The sequence below is a fragment of the Podarcis filfolensis genome (assembly GCF_964270895.1).
Source record: "Podarcis filfolensis genome assembly, chromosome: 17".
Taxonomy (NCBI): domain Eukaryota; kingdom Metazoa; phylum Chordata; class Lepidosauria; order Squamata; family Lacertidae; genus Podarcis; species Podarcis filfolensis.
This window is the reverse complement of record NC_139621.1, coordinates 20,161,859-20,185,224: the sequence shown is the minus strand read 5'-3', so window position 1 is coordinate 20,185,224 and position 23,366 is coordinate 20,161,859. Positions and strand designations below refer to the sequence as shown.

At 39.8% G+C, this 23,366-nt stretch overlaps 1 protein-coding gene across 9 annotated transcripts in view; it reads right to left on the bottom strand.

The window, feature by feature from the left end:
* KDM4C (lysine demethylase 4C) overlaps positions 1–23,366 on the bottom strand; it is a gene marked incomplete at its 5' end in the record, with an annotated part of 182,636 nt that overhangs the window by 93,632 nt on the left and 65,638 nt on the right. For 5 of the 9 annotated variants that reach the window (XR_014542979.1, XM_083592982.1, XM_083592976.1 and 2 more), the window contains one exon: positions 1,134–1,327. Coding sequence is in view for 8 of the 9 variants with exons in the window: in XM_083592982.1 (XP_083449108.1) it covers positions 1,134–1,327 (194 nt within the window). Of the gene's footprint in view, positions 1–1,133; positions 1,328–5,969; positions 6,141–23,366 lie in introns of those variants that run through there. The other 4 variants (XM_083592980.1, XM_083592981.1, XM_083592983.1 and 1 more) reach the window with 2 other exon arrangements.

The window sequence follows — 23,366 nt, the reverse complement described above, 5'->3', positions numbered from 1 at the left end:
TACTATAATGTCTCCACTTTTAATTTTAACTTTTAAATTGGCTATCCAGATAAATAAGGGTTGTACTGACAAGGAAATAATTTCTCTGCCAAGTGCAAATGGCAGTTGTATAATAAAGTTGCCAGTTCTCTGCAGCAATACAAGAGCATCAGGTTCTCAACATGTAAATGTAAGACTATATGTGGGTTGATGATTAAACAGTGCACATTTGTTAAAAATATAACATTCTTACGGTGGCTGGTTTTTTGGGGGTGATGGTGGTTCAGAATCAGAATGACAAAGGTCAGGAAGGGTAACAGATAATGTCCAGATTACTTTGTATCAAGATCATTAAATGTGTGTGTGTGTGTGAGAGAGAGAGAGAGAGAGAGAGAGAGAGAGAGAGAGAGAGAGAACTAATGCAAAGTGAAAAAAAGTTCTAAGAGAGACATATCATTCTATGTTGCTATCAGTATTTACAAAGCATTTTATATTATAAGGTTAGGAGACTCTGATTCGACAGAATAATATGTCACAGGACGCAGTGCAAAATTACAAGAATATCTGGGGGGGAAACTGCCAATAAGAAAATTCAAATCCACTATTGAGCTGTAGCATAAATAACCAGTTATTGGCAATACCTTTTGATCATTCTGCCAACTATGTATCTGCCTCTGGATAGACTCTTTCCGGAGGCTACAGCACACTCGAGGATACATAAATAAGTAAGGATTTTGTTTGGAAATTTTCATTGCAATATCTAAGCGATTGTGTTTCACTCAGTTCTCCTCAATAATGCTTTTCTGGACTGGGATTCAGCAAAAAAAAAAAAAATGCATATTTTCATACAGAACAAATACTATATTAATGCTCAGAGCTCCACATATATAAATTTCAGTAATGCATTCTCATTAAACTTTTAAAAATGAATATATTTCTTCAATGAGTATTATCATTGTGAAATATGACTCTTTTGCCCTCAAGCTCACTGCTAGGTTTTAAGGAGACACAAATTAACTGTGACTAAAATAAATGAACAACTTAAAAGGAAATGGCAGAGAGAAGTGGAAGAGAGGGGGAGAGAAGCACTGAAAATGAACAGAAATTATATCATATTTAAACTTCAACTTTATGGAGTGCAAAACATTCATTACCACCTGGAAGATCTCTTTGTTTTCCTTCTTCTCTGCAACCAGGCCTTTACCTCGGGTGTCATTTCAGGGGTGGGCTTTGTATGATCAATGGTGTATAAATCTTTCCCTTGTTTCCACAGATGGTATCTGTCTGGCTGAAACTTCCTCACAAAGATATCCATTGATATTGTCACCATGTCTTTCCTGCAGGTACACTGGGAAGAAAGAAAATAGATATTTTTAAGAAGTTCAAATGCAAAGAAATGAAACCATTAAAGAAATCCACCAAATTGTCATTGTTAGTAGTACATGGATTTTTTTTTTCTTATGGAGGAACTCCAGCAAATTTATAACCGATGGAACTATCACAGTAACAAGTCTGCATAAACAATAGAAAATAGTCCCCTCATGTTAACATACGTGTTAGAATGTCAGTATTCTAATTAGCCTTGAAGTTATTACAGTTGAATTTATGATGTAATTTGGGATCAATTTATATGCCACAACTACATGGACCATAGCTGTCAAGTGTCCCTTATTTGAAGGGACAGTCCCTTATTCCAGCACCATGTCCCGCTGCTGTCCCTTATTGATAGATGTCCCTTAAATGATGTCCCTTAAATTTCAAAGGAAGCAGCTCCTCTCCCTCCCTCCCTGCTGGCCAGGGAGGAGGGAGGCTCCAACTGTGTTGCTTGTCTGTGTTGCTCACCCAATAAGAAGTCTAAGAATGACTGGGGTTGGAGCTTGCATGCCTTGTGTGTGGCTAGTTAATGCAAGCTGAGGGGTTTTTTGAATGCTGTACACCATTTTGTTGCACGTGCTGCTGCAAACTTTGCAGTGCAAAGCCAGGCCAGGGAGCCATCTTAAGTTGAGGCTGCATAGGCCTTGTGGTGCATGTGATTCAGATTTTATTCAGTTGAACCTCTGGTTACAAAGTTGGTTGGACAGTGTTCTCGAAGCTACTAGCATGAGTTTGACCAGACTGCAGGAGGACAGGAAGACTGGAGTGCCTGGAACAGGTGAGGCTGCAGGTCCCTTATTTTGGCTGCTGGTCCCTTATTTTCAAGGCTGCTGGTCCCTTATTTTCAAATCTGTAAGTTGACAGCTATGACATGGACTACTGTAAGACTGTAGTCATTCACTTTTTGCTCTTACATGAAGCCTCTACAGAAGAGACAAAGGGCTATTTCAAATAAATATTGTAATTATTCAGTCTTTTACCCAGTAATTTACTGCTGAAGGAGCAAACTGCCTCTACTGAAGTTAGATGGTATGAAAACTTTGTGGGATTTGGTCTGTGCTGGCTAAGACATCCTTGAGATTGCCTTCACCGAATAATGCATGTTTGAATTGTCTGCAGGAGATCACATGGTGCACATTTTTCAAGGATCTCAACTATTTTTCATGGCAGTATAAGCAAGAAAGAGTGAGAAAGCTATTGGCACAGAAATGGAAGCAAGAAGAATTACCGACAAAAGAAGAGTGGCAGATTAAATTAATGGACCATGCAGAATTAGATAAAATGACAGGAAGAATTCGAAACCGGCGGGATCAGAGGTTCTTAGAAGATTGGAGTAAATATACAAACTATTTGAAAATCAACTGTAATCAACTGAATACGCTAATAGGACTGCAAGAAGTTTTGTAAAGAGGAGTATATGAAATATTGCAGGTAAAATTTATGAAAAGGACTATTAGTTATGGATTTTTAAAAGTAATAGTGAAAATAATGAAATGCAAGACTAAGTGATGAAGAATGAAAATCATTAGGTGTAGCTGATGGAAGTCCTAAAAATATTGTATAAGATATGATGTTATGTGGTATTTGGAAAATGTATTTGCAAAAACTAATTAACAGAGAGAGAGGGAGAGAGAGAAAGACTTAGAAGCTAACTAAAAATGACAAAATATTATTAACATTTCTAGATCCATTTCAATCAGGGTTTAGGCCCGGTTTTGGCACAGAAACTGCTTTGGTCGTCCTGTATCATGACCGCTGTCAGGAGAGAGACAGGGGAAATGTGTCCCTGTTAATTCTCCTTGACCTCTCAGCAGCTTTCGATTGACAATGGTATCCTTCGGGAGCAGCTGTCTAGAGTTAGGGGTGGGTGGCACTGCTTTGCGGTGGTTCTGATCCTACTTAGATGGTCATTCCCAGAGGGTGTTGCTTGGGGAGTGTTTTTCAGCCCTGTAGAGCCTTCAATGTGGGGTTCTGCAGGGTTCAAGCCCATCCCCTATGCTGTTCAACATCTACATGAAAACACTGGGGTAATCTGGAGGTTTGGTGTACGTTGTCAGCAATATGCTGCTGACACTCAGCTCTACATCTCCTTTACATCTGCAGGTGAGGCAGTGGAAGTGCTGGACCAGTGTCTTGCCTCAATAATGGACTGGATGAGAGCCAACAAACAAACTCAATCCAGATGAGACTGAGGAACTGTTAGTTGGTGGTTTCTTAGACTGGATGGCTGGGAGGTTGCCTGCTCTTGATGGAGTTACACTTCCTCTGAAGCTACTGGTATGTAGTTTGGGAGTACTCCTGTGCTGTCACTTGAGGCTCGGATGGTCTCAGTGGCATTGAGTGCCTTCTATCAGCTTTGGTTGGTGGCCCAGCTGTGCCCTTATCTGGACAAGGATAGCCTACAGTCTATGCTCTGGTAACCTCAAGGTTAGATAATTGCATTCTACGTAGGGTTGCCTCTGAAAACGGTTTGGAAACTTCAGTCAGTGCAGAATTCAGCGGCCAGGATGCTCACCAGGGTTTGAGCATATTACACCAATCCTGGTCCAACTGCACTGGCTACTAGTTAGTTTCCAGGCCCAATTCAAAGTGTTGGTTTTGACCAATAAAGCCTTAAACAACTCAGGACTGCGATACCTCTAAGGCTGCCTCTTTCTATATGAACCTAACCTGACCCTGAGATCATCTTCTGAGGTCGTTCTTTGTGGGCCTCTTCCATGAGAGGTCTGGAAGGTGGCAACACGAGAACGGGCCCCTTTTTGGTTTTATTATAAATTTTGTGATTTTATACTGTGATTTCATGTCGTAACCACCCTGAGACCTGAGAGTATAGGGATGTATACAAATCAAGTAAGTAAGTACCGTATTTTTCGCTCTATAAGACGCACCAGACCACAAGACGCACCTAGTTTTTGGAGGAGGAAAACAAGAAAAAAAATATGCTGAATCTCAGAAGCCAGAACAGCAAGAGGGATCGCTGCACAGTGAAAGCAGCAATCCCTCTTGCTGTTCTAGCTTCTGGGATAGCTGTGCAGCCTGCATTCGCTCCATAAGACGCACACACATTTCCCCTTACTTTTTAGGAGGGAAAAAGTGAGTCTTATAGAGCAAAAAATACGGTAAGTTTCAGAGTTAAAATATACTCTGCAAATAAGAACAGTTTTCACTAGCATTTCCACTTCTGCAACAAGTTATTTAAAAGGTATCTCTGTCCTTGCTCTTTTTAAAAGTAAGCTTTCAGTGCAATCCTCTTATGTTTACTCAAAAGCAAATCCTGCTGACTTGGAACTTACTCCCAGTTACGTATGTATCTAATGTATTAAACAGTGTATTTTCTCAATGGCCATCACAATACATCTAATTCATGCTTCAGACTTATGCATTTTGCTTACTTGCAAGAGAACATCAGAAATAAAACTTCAAATGTCATAACAACCATCAATTAGAATCAAATGATGGATTGAAGAGTCATTGTAGTAATTGCTGCTATATGATTAAATTGATGTATTTCAGAACTAATCATATTATTTTTATACCTCTTTTTACCTGACCAGGTTAAGCACTCTCATTCATTTTAAAGAAAGATGATACTCATTGCTATTAGACCAGCACACTCGTTTTGTCTCCCATTGACATCAGTGATGGGGGTTCACAAAGGAAGAATTGCATTGAATTCCCCCCCATGCAATCAAATTCTCTCTAAATTCAAGGTACAATGAACGTCAAGCATGAACAACAATTGCATAAAAGATAGCTTATGAGATTACAGCATTTGCTGTGAGACTTCACATCTTCCTGCAGTTTGAGAAGGGATTAATATATAAGCCACTGTTAATTTATTGATGAAATACATCCCTCGTGGAATAACATTCAGATGTGAAACAATTCTTTAAAAAGAAAAAATAAATAAACTTTCCCCAAAAATTACAACTATTCACAATATTTTTTACAAGAATATTTTCTGATGTGACAACATTGTAGAACACTAAGAAGGGTTGCAGTTTAAAATGTAAAGCCTGAAAATGTAATAAATATATATATCGTTTTTCAGAAGACAGAGATCCCTATTTCAAACACCATGTTTTAAGACTATTCAGAGATTTTCATATACACCAATTGAAAACATCACTTGTTGAAAAATACATATTTGAGCTTCTATTCACTGGAGACTGGAAATATAAAAGCTGCACATCAGACAATGAAAACAGAGGCATTTTGTAGAACTTTTTCTTTTTCATTTTCCATTTATTCCCCCCACTCCAAATGTGCAAAAAATGAAATATGATGCATCCATAAGCAATTCAAAGGGGGATTTTAATAGATGTGTGTTCCCAGTCAAATTCAGAGTTATTCAGATTTTGAGGGTGGTTGTATGGGAATAAGGCATATTGATGGGGACATATTGATGTTTCATAGATCATTAATCCGTTGAAGCAGAGTGAAATCCAGATGAGGCCAGGCCTATCAGTCATGTGAGAAAGTACTGTGAACTCATCCTACAAGTAGAACGCAGATGTAATCGACAAGGTCAGACCATAGATACTAGAGGTGCAACTGATATGCCTGTGCATGCCACCCCAGTCCAGGCCTTCAATCAAATAATGGACTAGCTCTAACATCTAATTAGGGTTCTAAACGCTAATGATACATGAAGTCTGGGAGAGGGCAGGGGGAGAAGGAAGCCCTGCTGAGTACTGCTTCGCCAGTGTGTTCCCTGCAGAAGCTGTTTGCCTCTTCTTCGAGTTGCGGTGGGCAGATCCGCGCTGATGGATAGCTGATGAAGGACCCTGTTTGAGAGGCAGGGAAAGGAAGATCTTTCAGGATGGGAGGTTGGGAGAAGAAAGGGAAGTTCCTGGGTGAGAGCTGGGAGGGTTCAGCTTTCTCTATGTGGATCAAGTTAAGATTTACTTGTGAAAAAGGACTTAGTATGCTTTTTTGTTTGTTTGGTTTGGTTTGGTTTGGTTTAGATTACATTGGTTTTTTTATTGTGACGGATTAATAAAATCTTATAAATAATAGTAATTTTAAAACAACAGGCAACTAAAAGAGTTATTAGATATGTTCTTCCAAATTAACTAATGAATCCAAGCTTTTACTACCATAGATTACTAGGTCGGATTCAGAAATGGCATTCAATAATTGCTAAACCTGCAGGGCCGAACTGTTACTCCTTTCACTTAGAGTCACTAGTTTTCAGAATTAAAGCAAAAACAAGATACACCCTGATAAAGCTTGTTACAGGGCCAGTAACGGAGATGATTACACTTCCCATATAACCTACAGAACAAACATTTGTCAGGCACCACTTAGATGTGAAAAGGATTTAGAGAACGTTGCAACAATAGCCATTCTTCCCTAGCAGAATCAGAGTGATATATTTTTACACTGACCTTCCAGCAACTTGTAGGCAGTGCCGCAGAAACCTTTGATATCAGCTATCATTTGTTCAGGCTTCAATAAAACAAGTGTTCTCTTGGTAAAAAGCCTTGAAAAGTACACTATGTTCACAAGTCACACACAAAAATAAATAAAAATGCTAGGCTTCCCACTTATTTCCAGGGTTTTTTCCTCCCAAATTTTAAACTCAGGGTGGGGGGGAAACCTAATATCCTAGGGACAATTTAAAAATAGCTTCTCGGTGTGAACCAGGAAATGACTTCTGCAACCAGTAAGATGGTTCTCTCTACAGTACTCGCATTGTATCTTGGGGTAGAATTCAATGTGGTTATGGATGCATGGAATGAACTCTGTTCATGCAGCAGAGACTTTCTTTGTTTTCTTCCCACTGCATGTCTCTCAGTCTGTACTGGGGTTTTCCCTAACCCTCCTAAACAGATTTAGAGGTTACAGGGGGTGCTGGACGTGGAGTGGGGAAATCTCATTGCATGAGTGGTCTTTGTTCTCTGCACAAAGCAACTTAGTTGAATCGCAGTGGATATTGGCTGTAGCCAATGCTAGTCTTACTTAGAGTAGACCCACTGAAATTAATAGTCATGACAAACATGAGACTAACGTGACCGGCACTGGAAACAAGCCTAAGTGTTTCTTCCCCCATCCTTTTCTGCTTGTCCCTCTAAGAAGGGGAGAGATAAGTCAAGAAAAGGAGCAAAGGACAACAGAGGAGGGAAACAAGGAAATATAAATGCCCATCCAACATCCTCCTTCTTACTGCCTCCACGCTCCTTGGCTTGTGAGTGAACCTCTGTCAATATCTGATCATTGAAACCTCTGGGGCTGCTGTGTGCCTTCCTCTTCAGCTGCCTCTTTTGACCAGCCAGTCAACCAACCAGCCATTCCCCATCTCCCTGGTCTTCTTTTCCAAATGAAATGACTCAACTCCTGTTTAGGGTTCCAGTCAGTCAGTCCTGCCCTTTCTCAGACTACTCCATGACTTACCTCACAGTTTTTGGTTCCCCACAGCATTCTGTGCCCACTGAACATGTTCAGTCCTCATTGTGTGTTTTGGTTCCTTCCCCCCCCCCCCATCCCAGACCCTAAAGTTATTTTGTATTTTTACAAGCCTTTGGTTGCCCCAAGTTTGCCAATACCTGCCTCTTGTCTATAGATGCACAATTTGGAGTGCAGAAGGACCTACAGTCAGGGAATGAATGCCTCATTAGGGTAAAGGATGGATGGTGAAAGTGTTTAAAGTGACACATTGCAAAATGAGATGGCAGCAGGATTCTCTGCTTAAACATGTTAACAAGAGTTTCCACTACTGTACTCTCATCACCACTTCCCAGGTGGATAAAATTTGAAAGACTTATGACAACTGTTCGCCAAAATGAAGTGATTTTGTAAAAACAATTGTAGAAAGATCTGCACTGCATGTCAATTTCAGCTTTTATTGAAGTCAAAATGTGCCCAAATCAGGCCACATGTGGTTGATTAAATAAATAGCATTTCAGCTTAGAAACATGAAATATTGTATTTAATGATAGATGATAGATAGATAGCTGGATAGCTGGACAGATAGATAGCAAAACTGTCTGAAAAACAACTCTGTATGGAATCATTGCTCTAGAATCACAACCATTAACTTCCCCTTTAGGCTTCCATTGGTATTCACAGGTAACAAAATCTGGTGATAATTTAATATTGAAGGGTGGGGATCAGCCTTATTAAGTAGCAGAACTAGAATACAACAGCTTCCAATAATAATAAAAACCCGAGAATTCAAATTTTATAGTTCTAAATGGAAAAGAGAGGAAACATTCCCTCCATTTCTGAAGTTCAGATTCAAGTACTGTAGTTTATGTAGAGAAAACAGCACCATCCACACATAACCGTGCGTGTGTGCTATCAGCTGTAGTACACACACAAATCTTGAGCAGACATCTAAAGGGGGCAATCCCAAAAATAGCCAGGGAGGACTGACCATGCTCAGTAGCCACAGAAACCTAGATGACTGGTATGGGGAGTGGGGAATGGAAAACGGAGTGGGAGAGAAAATAGAAAGCACAAAATATCCTGGAAGACAGCCTAGCTGACTGACTAGAACAGTGACTAGTAGCACTACACACAGCAGCATTATTTGCCCCCCCAGTAGATTCTACAGATTGATAAGCTTCCTATGTATGAGGAAGGTTCTCCCCCCCCCCCTTGAAGAAAAGCTTTTATTCTTGGTTACAACTTGTGCTTAAAAACTGGACTGACTTCATTTGGCCTTTTCCTTGAAAAATCCTTTGTCTCGATACACACTAGGAAGCGAACATGCTCACTCCACAGCAACAGAGAGAATACATGTATCCTGAGAACTTGTGTTTATAGTTTTCTCACATTAAATAGGAAGCTTAAAGTTGCAAGGGGGTTTAAAGAGTGCAGGTGCTTTACTGGGATAGGTATCTGGCTCCCACTCATACCGATGAACAGGGCCGTCTTAAGCATATGCGGCACCAGGGTGCAAAGATCCGCCCTGCGCACACACATGCACCCAGGTTACCCAGAGTTATCAACCTTTTGGGGGGGACCCCAAAGTTGTTGACCTTGGCCGGCCACCTCAGCAACAAAAGAGGAGCTCAAGGTGGCGGCGGCAGCAGAGCAAGGCCGGGGCCGGGCGCGCAAGCAGAGCCCAGTGCAACAACAGTTGAGCCCGAGGCTCGTGTGAGCAGTGTGTGCTGGGCGGGCCTCTCGACCGACCACCAATCCCAGGCACGCAGGAGGACGGAGCCAGCTGGCTGCCTCAGCACCTCACTCACCCACAGCAGAAGAGCTGTGGCGCTCCGATGGGCTCTGCTCCACTCGGCAGCGGCTGTCGGCTCTTCCCAATCCCCAGACTCTCAGCCTGGCCGGGTGCCCCACACCCCTAGCACCTATGGGTAAGACGGCCCTGCTGATGAACTATGGAACAATCTCTGGGATTCAAACATCTAGCAGGGAGTGAAATACATGTGCTACTCTTTTATATAATATGTTTGCATGTTTCTACAGACATTGATGAAGCTACCAGCATGAGTTTGACCAAACTGTGGGAGGCAGTGGAAGACAGGAGTGCCTGGCGTGCTCTGGTCCATGGGGTCATGAAGTGTCGGACACGACTAAACGACTAAACAACAAACAACAACAATAGAGATTGATTGGAGTAATTTGTGGGTGTCCTTTTGTGCCTTTCAGAGGTAGTATGAAAGAACATTGGCCAATGCATAGGAGTACAGAGAATAAGAAGGAACTAAAATCCTCTTACTTTTACAAATGCTTTGCTGTGTTGATGTAGGAGGAAATTTTAAGATAACTTTACTATTGTCATCTGATTTCTATGGTGAGGGCTATCACTGTGGGTTTGCCTTCGAAGTTGATTAGAATACGGACATCATCATAGAATATTAGTCATCCTGATTCTTTTCCTACACATCTACCTCTCTTCTCTCCAGGTGGACATATATCTAGTTTAAACACCCTGCTTCCTTTTTTTCTCCCACTTCTGGTGCTGCTGTCTTGAAGCAGTGCTGGATCAGAGACTAGGGTTTGAATAAAAGTGTGTTATGGGCCAGAGAGAAGCCATTTTTTCTAAGAATAAACCATCCTGACTCTAACATCCTCAATTTTAAATTAGAAGCCAGTCCAAGTAGATATCTAATGACTTGTTTAAGGAACAATGGCTTCCTTATGGATTTGCTTTGTATTGCTAACAATAGCTAAAAATAAAAGTCTCAAATAGCATGTACATGTTCTCATATATAAGTTAAAGGGAAAATGTAAATACAGTTTCTGAACGTAGTGAAAAAACTCATCTAGGAACTGATCAAACATTAAATATTGCATTGCTATGCTATGCATCCGCTTTTCAATAAAGGCAGGTATGAATACTGCATTTTTAAGAAGTGAAAAGTATTTTTCCTTACACACTTCGACAAGCTTCAACAATTAAAACAATTTTGAATCGTAACTGTTGAAACTGGATGCTGTCTTATTAACTCAAACCCTTGCCATTTGAAATTCTCTGAACAACGTTACCCAAACACAAAACAAGCTACAGATTTCATTAAAGTTAACTACATATAAATGCCTTCAGGTAGAAAAGTATAATTTATTACAAGGCTTCCTGTTGTTTGGCATATGGAATTCTGAATGCAAAAACTAAATAATAAAAAGAATATTAATGAAGCAAACAATAAGTCTATTGCAACGCATAGCCTTCCCTGCCCCCAACACTTCCCTTCAAATTCTAACATGGTTCAGCACAGAACCACGGCTATACACATTACTGTTTACTCTGGCTCTGGCACACTGCTCGTGTTTGAAGCTGTGTACACATGGCATTAGCCACAATCCATATCTATCCTGTAGTTTCTTGAGAAATACTGCTGTCTAGTGTGTTTTCTTTCAAACCAGCTTCCATCTGATCTGAAAACACAAGCCACATCCACTATGCAGTTAAGCTGAGTTGTGGAGATCTGAGACAACCATTGTGCATCAGATGACAGTACATACACAATGACAACTTCATGAACAGGAGTTTGGGGGGGGGGACACTGCAAGCATGGGGAAACCAAACAGTTAATGCACAAGGAGTCACCCGCCCACCCTCCCTCAGGTGTGTATAAAGGTAAAGGGACCCCTGACCACTAGGTCCAGTCGTGACCGACTCTGGGGTTGTGGAGCTCATCTCGCTTTATTGGCCGAGGGAGCTGGCGTACAGCTTCCGGGTCATGTGGCCAGCATGACTAAGCATGACTTGAAACACTTAAACACAAACACACACACACAACAAAAAACCACCCTCCTTTTGCTATGATCTACCCAAAAAAACATCCTGTTTAACAAAACAATTTGCACATAGTTGTTTTCCCGAGAAAAAATCAGTTAGAAGGCTTTTTCTCTATTATCACATCTACAATAAAACTCTTCTTAGCAAAGGTTTTCTAAAGTCCTGCATTAATTTATTCATCACATTGTTCACAGAACTTGGATGTGTATACACAAAAACCGTGAGAGTTGTTATAACTGCATTTTTCAATCTACAAAATATGCGATGCTCCATTCTTGCAGAAACTAGATAAATTCAACTTATACCGAATTCAAGATAATATGCAAGTTCACTATAAAATTATGTCTCTGTCTCAATGCCAGCTTTCAGAGTCTCACCGTATATCTAGGATGAAGGTAACTGATAAGATTGGGCAAAATGTTTTGTACAGCATGCAAGCTGTTTTTTAGTCTTTAAATGCCCATTAATCACCCCTTTCTTTTTAAAAAGTGTTCTTTAAAAATGGCAGTTCCACAATACACATCCCTTTTCAACTATACTGTATAATCATCTCTCAGGCTCACAGATTTCCAAGGGAACGTTTTAGAACATATTGCTGTTATCCGGAAATCAAGCATAAATAAAACAGCTGATATTAGTTCAGTACTTTGGCAGGCAGTAAAGACCATTCTAAGACAATTCTACCTCTCTATGTCCAATTGGATTTCTGGTGCCAGAATAGACATCTGTACACCCTATACAGTAACGATAAGAAAGTAAGGCTATTAATATAAATGTGTAAAAAGGAAATCACGACACGACAGCCCTTTTATGAGTGTCGGGGAAAGTGGCTGCCTATTGTGGTCCATTCACTGTCAAGAAAGGAAAGTGCAGAAATATATTCTACGTTCAGAATATGAATTGTGAACAAGTATCCATTAGAAAATGTGCAAGTCATTCTCTTGGCCATTTGACAGATTAAATTAGAGTGCAAAACTTAGTTTGGAAGTAGAGAGCAAAAATCAATATGAAACAGACTTTTCCGCTGTAATTCTGGATAAAATAGATTTGGCATAAAGTCAGCGTTGGAAGGTAAGACATTGTAAGCCCTCGGCTCCTACCTCTACTTTCCAACTCCTGATTTCAAAAGAACTAATAAAATATCTTCCCTATGCCACCAGTATATAGGCACCCCCAATTTCCCCAACATGCTACCATTTCTATTGTGACAAGAGAAGACCTTTTCATATGTATTTCCAAATGCAAACAAAAATCCAGTGACTATTATTTTCCAGAAGCTGCTCATGCTCATTTATTCAATACCACAGGACTGGGGGTACAGTTAGGATGGGAGGAACGGCTCAAAGCAAGATACCAGTAGTGGGTTCTTCAAAGCAAATCTTACTTCTCTCTCTCTTTTGAGGGCAACAGTACTTGCACCCCTTCTGCAGAATACTTTGAAGAATCCAGTGGCAGTAGAAGTGTTTGGTTTCCCCTTCTAATAACCCAACCAAGCACCCAGCACACACTTCTTAGATACTATATCCAGCAGAAAAGAGGGGTCCTTCTTTACCACTCTGCTTGTTCAAGAAGATGGAAGAACGAGATCCTATGAGCTCCTGGTGTCCTTTGATCCTTGCTAGGCTGGTAGCTGCAGCATCCCTCTCTGGCCATCTGGAGTGCTGGCACTTCAGTGCAGCTCAGTCAGGGGTTCTTGCTGCCTGAAAGCTACCACAGTGGAATAGGGTCTAAATCAGGCATAGGCAAACTCCGCCCTCCAGATGTTTTGGGACTACAACTCCCATGATCCCTAGCTGACAAGACCAGTGGTCAGGGATGATGGGAATTGTAGTCCCAAAACATCTGGAGGGGCAAGTTTGCCTGTGCCTGGTCTAAATAGTTTGATCTAATTTTAAAAAAACCATTTCATAATCAATCTTCTTTTGCTGCTGCTTCTACAGGTGCTGGTTTGGCCAGAAAGAAAAGAGGGTGCACAACCTGGATGATCTATTAATTCTTGTAAAGGTAGGCTTCTTGATATCATCCTACAGCACAAGAGGATTTTTAAAACCCACAGAGTTATTCCACATTTGAGCTTTACTTTGCTGTTAATCCACATTTCCCCTATTCAAATTTTCCTGGACTTATTTGAACATGTCTATGAGAAGCAACTTCAGTCTTTCTTGTTCATACCATTAGACATACCCTTTTTCGTTTGCCCTGCCTTCTAACTTGTTGATTCTATTATACTTGTACCAACAGGGTATGCATGCAGTGTGGAAGCCTTGTTTTTTGGGGGGGTTTAAGTCGCCACACAAGAGGTGTGCAAAAGCACACAATTAGGCAATTGTAAATTTGCTTGTGCAGTTTTTGGGATCCTTCAAGCAAAAGTGCACCAGAAATACCTACAAGCATAGGCGGAAAATAAATGAAAGCATTAAGGAAATAGTGAGCCTGGAAAAGGGAGTAGCAGAAAGTGACAACTGATCCAACCACACCAAAGCAAATTGTCTGCAACTCCAAGTGGATTGGTTTAGAGCCTGTCCCCCCCCCCTCAATTTATCAGATTATTCCTGAATTTACAGGGGGGAAGCATCAAGACAGGTGGTGTTTAGAGGATAGCATCATATGGAAATACGCAAATTAAATGGAAACACAAACAACTGCAAACACACAGTAACTCCAGTGCAGAGAAGCCCTTAGATACATATGTTGATACTTTTAATATATTCATAACACATTCAATTTAAAATCAAATCAGATTTTACTTTATTGGCCAATATTTCCCATCAGAATGCGAAAAGGGAGGAATGTTGATTTGCTCACAGAGGAATCCTAAGAGAGTGTAAGAAGTCTAAAATGTAATAAATATCAGTCTATCTAATGGTGTCTACCAATAAGCAGAATGCACTTCCACTTTTGCAACAAGACTCTTCCTTTCCTCCCCTTTTCAGTCCCTCACATGCCCCCCCCATCTGCTTTGAAGACCTGGGGAATTCTCAGGACTACATGAGGGTGGGCACAGGACTTCAGAGAGTGATGGAGAGGATGGGAAATTATGTTTGTGCAATGCTTCTTTGTGGAAATTTCTCTCCAAATGAAGAATCCTCTAACTGAGAAGTCCCTTTGGAAGTTCATTCTCTGTTCTCATTTCTCAATCGTAATTTCAAGGGACACCCAAATAAATATATAAAATCCTGTATGTTTGCTGAAATCTGTATGGTAGGAAGCAGCGATGCAAACCCGACCTACAAGCATGTTGCAGGATTAATCAAAGATAATATTCATTTTGTGTGAGAAATGTTCTTATGCAAACAAAGAAGAAAATGATCTAAGCATGTTTCAGAGGTTTCTCCCCACCGCCCTTTACAACAGTGTTTTGGTGTTTAAATACCATTTTGAAGTACAGTACTTAAAAGATTGCGTGGCAAGAATTTTGAATAGTTAATAGGGTTATTTTTTATTTACACTACACATGATATGGCTAAATTAGATCATTAAATTTTAACATTCCACAGAGGAATGATAACGGCTTTCTGATGATGTCAAAACAGTGGGAATAAAACTTTTGCATTCACTGTTCCAGTGTAATCAGCACATTATTTTATGTGCAGATGCTACTTCACCAAATTATTACCACATTGTTCCATCTTTAAATAGACAATTCAGCAGCATATGCTTAGTTAGGAATTAAGTTTTTTGCAGTAGGGTATAATGTACTGTTATTTCCTACTAAAATATATTTAAAGGGAATAATGCTTGATATAAAAGATGATGTGAATAATAAATGAGCTCTCTCCTGGAACGGTAGCTTATCCTTAACATGGAGGGGGCTATCTGTCATGGATCCTTTAGCTGAGATTCCTGATTGCAGGGGGTTGGACTAGATGACCCTTGGGTCCCTTCCAACTCCATGATTTTATGATTCCATGATATATGTATTTAATGTACTGAGCTACACACAGGATCAAAAACATTAATGGAAGCAACATCTTAAAACAACAGGAGAAAAGAGAAATACGTGTGTAGAGAACAGGAACTTCGAAGAATGTTTGTTTTATGTTTTTAGATATGCTGTAAGCCGCCCAGAGTGGCTGGGGAAACCCAGCCAGATGGGCGGGGTATAAATAATAAAATTATTATAATTGTTATTATTACTTCGTGATAGAAGTTACACCGAACCTTTCTGAAAACTGACTCCCAAGATGAAATGAGATTCAGATTGGGAAGTTTAATAATACAACCGCACATACTTTGTTCCTAATTGCTTGCTTGTTTTAATAATCACATATTTCCTCAGAGCAATGGATTTTACATATATAATAGTTATTGGAAAGTAGGTACATTTTGTTCAGCTTAATCTCAAAGCCTCTAATTAGAAGCTTTGGAAAGGTTCTCAGTTTTACAGGCCTCAAACCAGTGATCCTTGTAGTCAACCAAATATTATAACTGCAATGGAAGCCAAGGATCGAGAGTGCAAGGCATGCAAGATCTAACCACAAGAAAGTTTCTAGTGCCACTTACACAATAACTCTTGGATTACCCAGCTGTTGGTTTTAGGGCTGTTGGTGGTATAATGCCTTGGGACCTTCCTACTGCTCAGCTGCTTTTTGCTTAAAAAATAAATGAGAAACTGCCCAAGCTAAACATTTGACCTACAAGTGATTTTCAGCAAAGCTTTCCAGCTGAGCTACAGTGTTTGCAATCACAATTACAATGGTCTCGTTTTCAAAGAATAAACATGGTCACAGAGCATAAGGCTGTCTCCTGAGGTAGACATTCAGCCACTATCCAGCCAGACCCCATCTAAAATCGACTCTAATTACCCTACTGTGTGGCAATGCTAGGTCTTGCTCTCTGCACTGGGGACATGGCATATTTTCTGTAGAGAAAATAAGAGGCACATTTAAAAGACTGAGAGAAAATCCCTCCTCAGTGATCCCATTATCAATTGCTGGTATGTACCATTTGTGAATGTAGGTTGGGAATCAACTGTCTGATGGCCTCCCTTTTAAAAAATACATTTCAAAAAGCCATTTCAAAATCCCATGCCATTGCTGTACATTCAAAATTAGCATGTAAGGAAAATATTATACTAGTATCTTATCAATGTGCCTAAGTTTTACATTGATATAGAGCTTATCAAAATATCAAAGTTACCTTTGTTTGTACTCAGGTGAACTAAATTTTACTATAAATATGCATAAAGGGTACAATCTAGCCAACATTAGCCATTAGTTAAGTTGCACTGATTTAATATAGAACATGCTTAATTTTGCCATTGATATTTGTGGATCTTAGACATAATAAACTTTGGCTGGATAGGCTCTATGTACAGTACATAAATATTTATATATCTAGATATTAAATTTTAGTGATTTAATTGAATGGATCTCAAGATACCCAATAGCTAACTATATGTTTCAAGGCAAGATATCATGGTTGCAAGTTAGAGCTTCACATTTAGCTAGACTTGTACATAAGCCAAAACAATAAATAGAGCAACTTTCATCAAATACATAACAGCCATTTTACATTCAGTCCTGTTTTTTTAAGAGCAATCGGAGAAATTCAATGTGTCATTCACCAGATTGCTCAATTAATGTAAGTATTTTTGCTTTCCTGATGGAACTATCTCCCATCTCTTTCCTTGGCATGCTGTTCCAGGGGTCTCCAAATACCTCCCTGAATCAGTTGGGGGTGGGGGGACATGCAAAGCGAGGAGAAAGGCAAAGCCCCATTGCACTAGCAAAAGTTGTTGCACTGGCTTCTATGGAGGGGGACTACTTGATTGAATCTGGCCCAATATATTGTAGCTTTCCCCCTACCACTTCTTTTTTAAAAGTGCATTTTTAAGGAAATTAGTGTTTTCTGCAAAAACCACCAATTCAAATGCTACTTAGTTGTTTTGAATCCTACCATAATCTAGAAAATAATGCTCGTAAAACAAAACTGAATACAAATGAAATACCAAATAAAACATAGATTTGTTTACAGATTTGTTTACCTATTCACTGAATACTAAACTTAGAAAGAAGGTCTGGGAACTACCGTACTTTTCCGTCTATAAGGCGCCCCCATGTATAAGACACCCCCTATTTGGGGGGACTCAGATTTAAGAAAATGGGGAGAGATGTATCCGTGTATAAGACGCCCCCTAATTTTTGACATTATTTTTTAAGGGGGGAAATTAGTCTTATACATGGGGAAAATACGGTATATTAGACCACAGGAATGAGGGTAACAATCAAGGTTGACTGCAGTTGTGAACTTAGATCTCCAGTAGTCATTGCTGTTACACAGCAAGTCATCTTCTCCACTAGTCATCCTCTCCACTACATTTACCGTATTTTTCGCTCTATAAGATGCACCAGACCATAAGATGCACCTAGTTTTTGGAGAAGGAAAACAAGAAAAAAAATATTCTGAATCTCAGAAGCCAGAACAACAAGAGGGATCGCTGCGCAGCGAAAGCAGCAATCCCTCTTGCTGTTCTGGCTTCTGGGATAGCTGCGCAGCCTGCATTCGCTCTATAAGACGCACACACATTTCCCCTTACTTTTTAGGAGGGAAAAAGTGAGTCTTATAGAGCAAAAAATACGGTAAGTTTTGGTATTCCGCTGCAAAAAAAAATAAAAAGGAATAAAGTCCATATTCCATTTAGAAAATTCTGGCATTGCCTTAATAGAAGTATGAGAAAAATATTATTCTACCTCATAAAAAATGTGCAATGTTCCACATCAGAGAACAACATTATTGACAAAAAGTCTTAGATATATAACGAAGCCTCATTTGAGGTATGTTAAGAAAGTCTAGATAACTGAGTGGAGTGCACCATGCTGTAACAACAATCCACTGAGCAATGAGAAAAGGTTTAATTTTCCATATTACTGATATTCATAGTTTCTAAAGATGACATTGTTACTCGGAATAGTTCTGATACACAACAGTGGCACCAACCACCATGTATTACCCAACAATTGTGCTACTTCTGTGCACTGGAGTCATTCCCAGGTGTTAGGCCAAGGTCCAGCGCTGGTTGTAGGGCGTCACAAACAATTCTTCAGGCCATAAGCCCTAAGACTCTTAAAACACTAGTGGCAGAGACTGAATTAGGTTTGTTTAACCTCATGCCATAATTCTTATCAGAGCACTGTGTACTGCAATATCTTTACATTTCAGTAATAATAATAGTAATAATAATAATTCTATTAACCCAAGTCTAAATCGCTACATTTTCAGTGGACTTATCATCACACTCAATATAACACCCAGAACTGCCACAGCGACTTCGTCTTGTGTCTTCCACGTCAATATGCAATTCAAACCAGCTTCTTTCCCCTCGTCCTTCTCCTGTCAACATAACCACAGCCACTAGGAATGCATGGAGAAGGCAGATTCCCCGAGGTGAGTGAGCACTGAAGTTTCAAAAAGGAGAGCTGCCAATCATAGTCAGCCATCTAACAGATGGCTCAATATACCCTTCTTCCACTATCCAGACACAAAGCACAAGCATTTGTTTGGCACTCTAAGGGTTTTTCATAAAGGCAGTGGGAACTGCATCTGTATCTCTGCACTCATGCGCTGGCATCAGATCTACCCTAAGGTAAAGGTAAAGGGACCCCTGACCATTAGGTCCAGTCGTGGCCGACTCTGGGGTTGCGGCACTCATCTCACTTTACTGGCCGAGGGAGCCGGCGTACAGCTTCCAGGTCATGTGGCCAACATGACTAAACTGCTTCTGGCGAACCAGAGCAGCGCACGGAAACACCGTTTACCTTCCCAACGGAGCAGTACCTATTTATCTACTTGGACTTTGACGTGCTTTCGAACTGCTAGATTGGCAGGAGCAGGGACTGAACAACGGGAGCTCACCCCGTCACAGGGATCTGAACCGCCGACCTTCTGATCGGCAAGCCCTAGGCTCTGTGATTTAACCCACAGCGCCACCCGCGTCCCTCAGATCTACCCTAGCAGCCTTGAATTCAATTGATTTAACTGTGCTTTTCCTTTTAGCCAGCAAGGGCACCTACAAATTGTCACTATTTTGAGGATATGATTCGAGTACATTCTGCAACTTTAGGTTTGCACAATTAAAGTGGATTAACATGCTCCATCACCTTAGCACAACAACAACACCTCAGACTGTTTGCAATTAGGAAAGTGAAGGGGAAACACATGGAAAAGTGAGGGATGAATGATTAATTGGAAACTTTGTAAGCACCATGCCAGCAAATAGGGATGAATGTTAAAATGCCAAATGAGGAAAAAACAGAGCAAATGACTATCATGCAAGTACCCCTCCGTGAGAAACACTGTAGTGCAACAAGTAATTTATTTCTAAATCATAGAATCTTAGAGCTGGAAGGGATCCAAGTGTCATCTAGTCCAACCCCCTGAAATGCAGGAATCTCAGCTGAAGCATTTATGACAGATGGCTATCAAACCTTTGCTTAAAAAGCTCCAAGGAAAACCTCCAATAAGATTGGTCTCAAATAAAATCATCATCTTTGTAACACCTGGAAAGAAAAACTAAACAGGGAGAAAAAGGTCACTAGAGGATATGCATAGCATAAAAAGGAACAAGTGATCTACATGTACAGGAAATTAGTAAGTATATTTGCTGGACATTTGTCTTGCAATGACCTGTGAACACTGACTTTCAGAGAACCTTTCTTATATGGGTCTGGAGGGAGAGGGGCTATTGTTTCTTTTGTTTTTGTTTTTGTTTTATTATGTATTTTGTGTTTTCATTTTGTATTTTTATGTTGTGAACAGCCCTGTGCTCTTCAGCTGAAGGGTGATGCAGTACAGTATACATATTTAATAAATAACGTAAAAAGTACTTTGTTATCATTAACCTCCTCCAGGAGGATGACTATGGGCATTAGTGCCAATGCTGGGGGGGGGGGGATTTCAAAATTTCTTCCAATATGAGATTTTGTGTGCATGCACACTTCTTCAGTGTGTATCTGAAGAAGTGTACATGCACACAAAAGCTCATTCCAATAACAAACTTAGTTGGTCTCTAAGGTGCTACTGGAAGTGTTATGTAGTGAAGTTCTCACCCTGGGCCAGCAGGGGGATACTGTAGATACTTATGCAAATAAGGGATCGAAAGTGACGTTCAGTGATTGGATAGTTTTAGAAAGTTGTTACAATTATGTGTACTGGAGCTCTATATAAGCAGGCTGAATGAACCCTTCAGTTCAGTTCTGTTCTGGCCTCTGAATAAACAAGAGCTGTTTGAAGAATCGCTGTGTCGTCTGATATGTTCACCCACAACTTAACAGGAAGGAATTTTCTTATTTTGTTTCAACTACAGCAGACCAACACAGCTACCTACCTGTAACTGATGCTAGGAAAAACCTAGAGCCTCAAAACTATATGGTGCCCAAATGAAGCAGCAAGCAGCTGTGGTGACTTTACACTGCAATTCCTACTAAATGAACTGGCACAAATAGTTGTAGAACTCTATTTTAACTATCTGCATTCTGACACTACGGCCTCATTCGCATGTAACGGAAAGCCATGGTGAGAAAGCAGTGTGATTGTAAAATGTGCTCAGCCACACCCTGTCCACCTGCCTCTGGGAGAAACAGATCACATGGCTTAGCTTAGCATTATGTGTGAACTAGTGCTCCTGGTTTGTTTCTTCCAAACAAACCATAAGCAGTAAGCCAGGAACAACCCTTGGCTTCTCCTGCTCATTATTTGTTTGAAAAGAAACAAGCCATGAGAAACTGGTTCACACATAATGCTAAGCCAAGCCTCATGGTTGCAGATTTGGTGAGTCTATAGCAGAATTTGCAAACAACAGATTCCTCAAGCATTCCCAAATTGGCTGCATCTAATTTGTTCCACTTTCAGGCTACTTGTATAATGAGTAATACTTGGGTAGCTTTCATTGAAGCAATAATTGGTCCCGTATACTTTCGCAGATACATTTAATCATTAATATAACAAGAAACGACAGCATTAGAAAGAGCAGAAGCACTAGTAAGAGTAGAAGGTCATCTCTTTATGACAATAAACAAAATGCTTCAGACACTTTCAGCTATGCAACTTGGAACTGAGAAAAATACAACACCACCACTTGTCAGGCTTGACATATATTTCTAATCTTACAAAAACTGTGGAGAGAAAGGAATAGAGATATTTAGCCAAATGGACATTTTGTTGTTGTTGTGCTTGCTACCCAGAAAGATGTGAGAAAGATGTTCAGGTGTAGCAGAATATTTAAATTAACCCCTCCATTCCAAAAAGGCTAGCTCTCTTAAACTGCACTGGAGATTGCTCCTGAAACAAATAGGAGTATCTGCCTAAAATAACTACTATGACTGCAACAACAACTAGTACTTTTTAAGCTCTGCTATATGCACAGTTCTTACATATGTACATCTGAATTAAAGACACCTAATAAGAACTAACCGGAAATGGGCCACTGTCTTAAACAGACTTTTAAATGCCACTATAATAGCTGTTCAGTTCCCAGCAGTGGAAGCTGCTGTGGCTAAAAAAAAAGAAACTACTTTAGAAAAAATATCCACCTACGTATGACTCGTGCCTGTGTGTGTGTGTGTGTGTGTGTGTGTGTACAAACACATAAGATATATCTGCTCTGTTTAGATGTTGACTCCACCTAATCATTATAGTCAAATAAGCAAAATGTTCATTATGCAAAATTATGATGGAGAGAATTGCAATATATGTCTGCACACATAATCACTTTTTTTCATGCTGTGATATCATTCATGTCCTGGACTACCATGTCAAATCACTGTAAGCAGTAAAGACACCGAAGGGAGACACATCCATAAATGTTGGATTGATATACATGACAGAAACTAGTATTTATCCTATAATAAATACCCAAAAGTATTTTACTTTGCATTGTACCTCTCTTGGTAGGCTGTTCCATATCTTGGGTGCTTATGTGGATAACTCTGGTTTTAAAATGGGACTGGGGTTGGGACAAAATGCACCAAAACTCCTAATGCAATACTATTTATTCTGAATTATGAAGTGTTAAGTTGTGGGTGAACATATCAGACGACACAGCAATTCTTCAAACAGCTCTTGTTTATTCAGAGGCCAGAACAGAACTGAACTGAAGGGCTCAGTCAGCCTGCTTATATAGAGCTCCAGTACAACGTTACTGTAGCAACTTTCTAAAACTATCCAATCACTGAATGTCACTTTCGATCCTTCATTTGCATAACTATCTACAGTATCCCCCTGCTGGCCCAGGGTGAGAACTTCAGAACATAACATGAAGTATGCTTAACCTAATAAGTATAAGGTACTTACAAGTTTTGTGAAACAGATACAACATGGAGAAATATCTCATGCAACTAAATTTGCAAATTATTAGGTCACTGTAAGATGATTAATCAGATAATGCTGTTTGACAAAAATATATAAGAACTTATTTTTAAAAAAACAGTATCTGGTATCTATTTCGTAACAGATATTCAGCAATCTCTTAGCAGTTCTATTGAAGTAAGTCAGCAACCAAAGGCAGAATGCAAATAGTGGTGCTGAGTCTAAGACACTTATACTAAATGGTCCTCCCAAAATGAAAACTAGTCAATCAGAAATATTACTTAATTTGTTTGCCCTTTAAATACCATTAAATACTGTGATACTTCATTTACAGTCTGCATTTATTCCACTGCCACAACATGCTTTTTATCTACATTAAACTGAAGCTATTTGTCTTTTAAAACAAAAACAGAATATACTACAAGAAACTATGACTTCAGGTGTGTCAGGGTTTAAACACATTTTTATTATACAACAGACTAAAACTTGCAAGAAGGGGGTT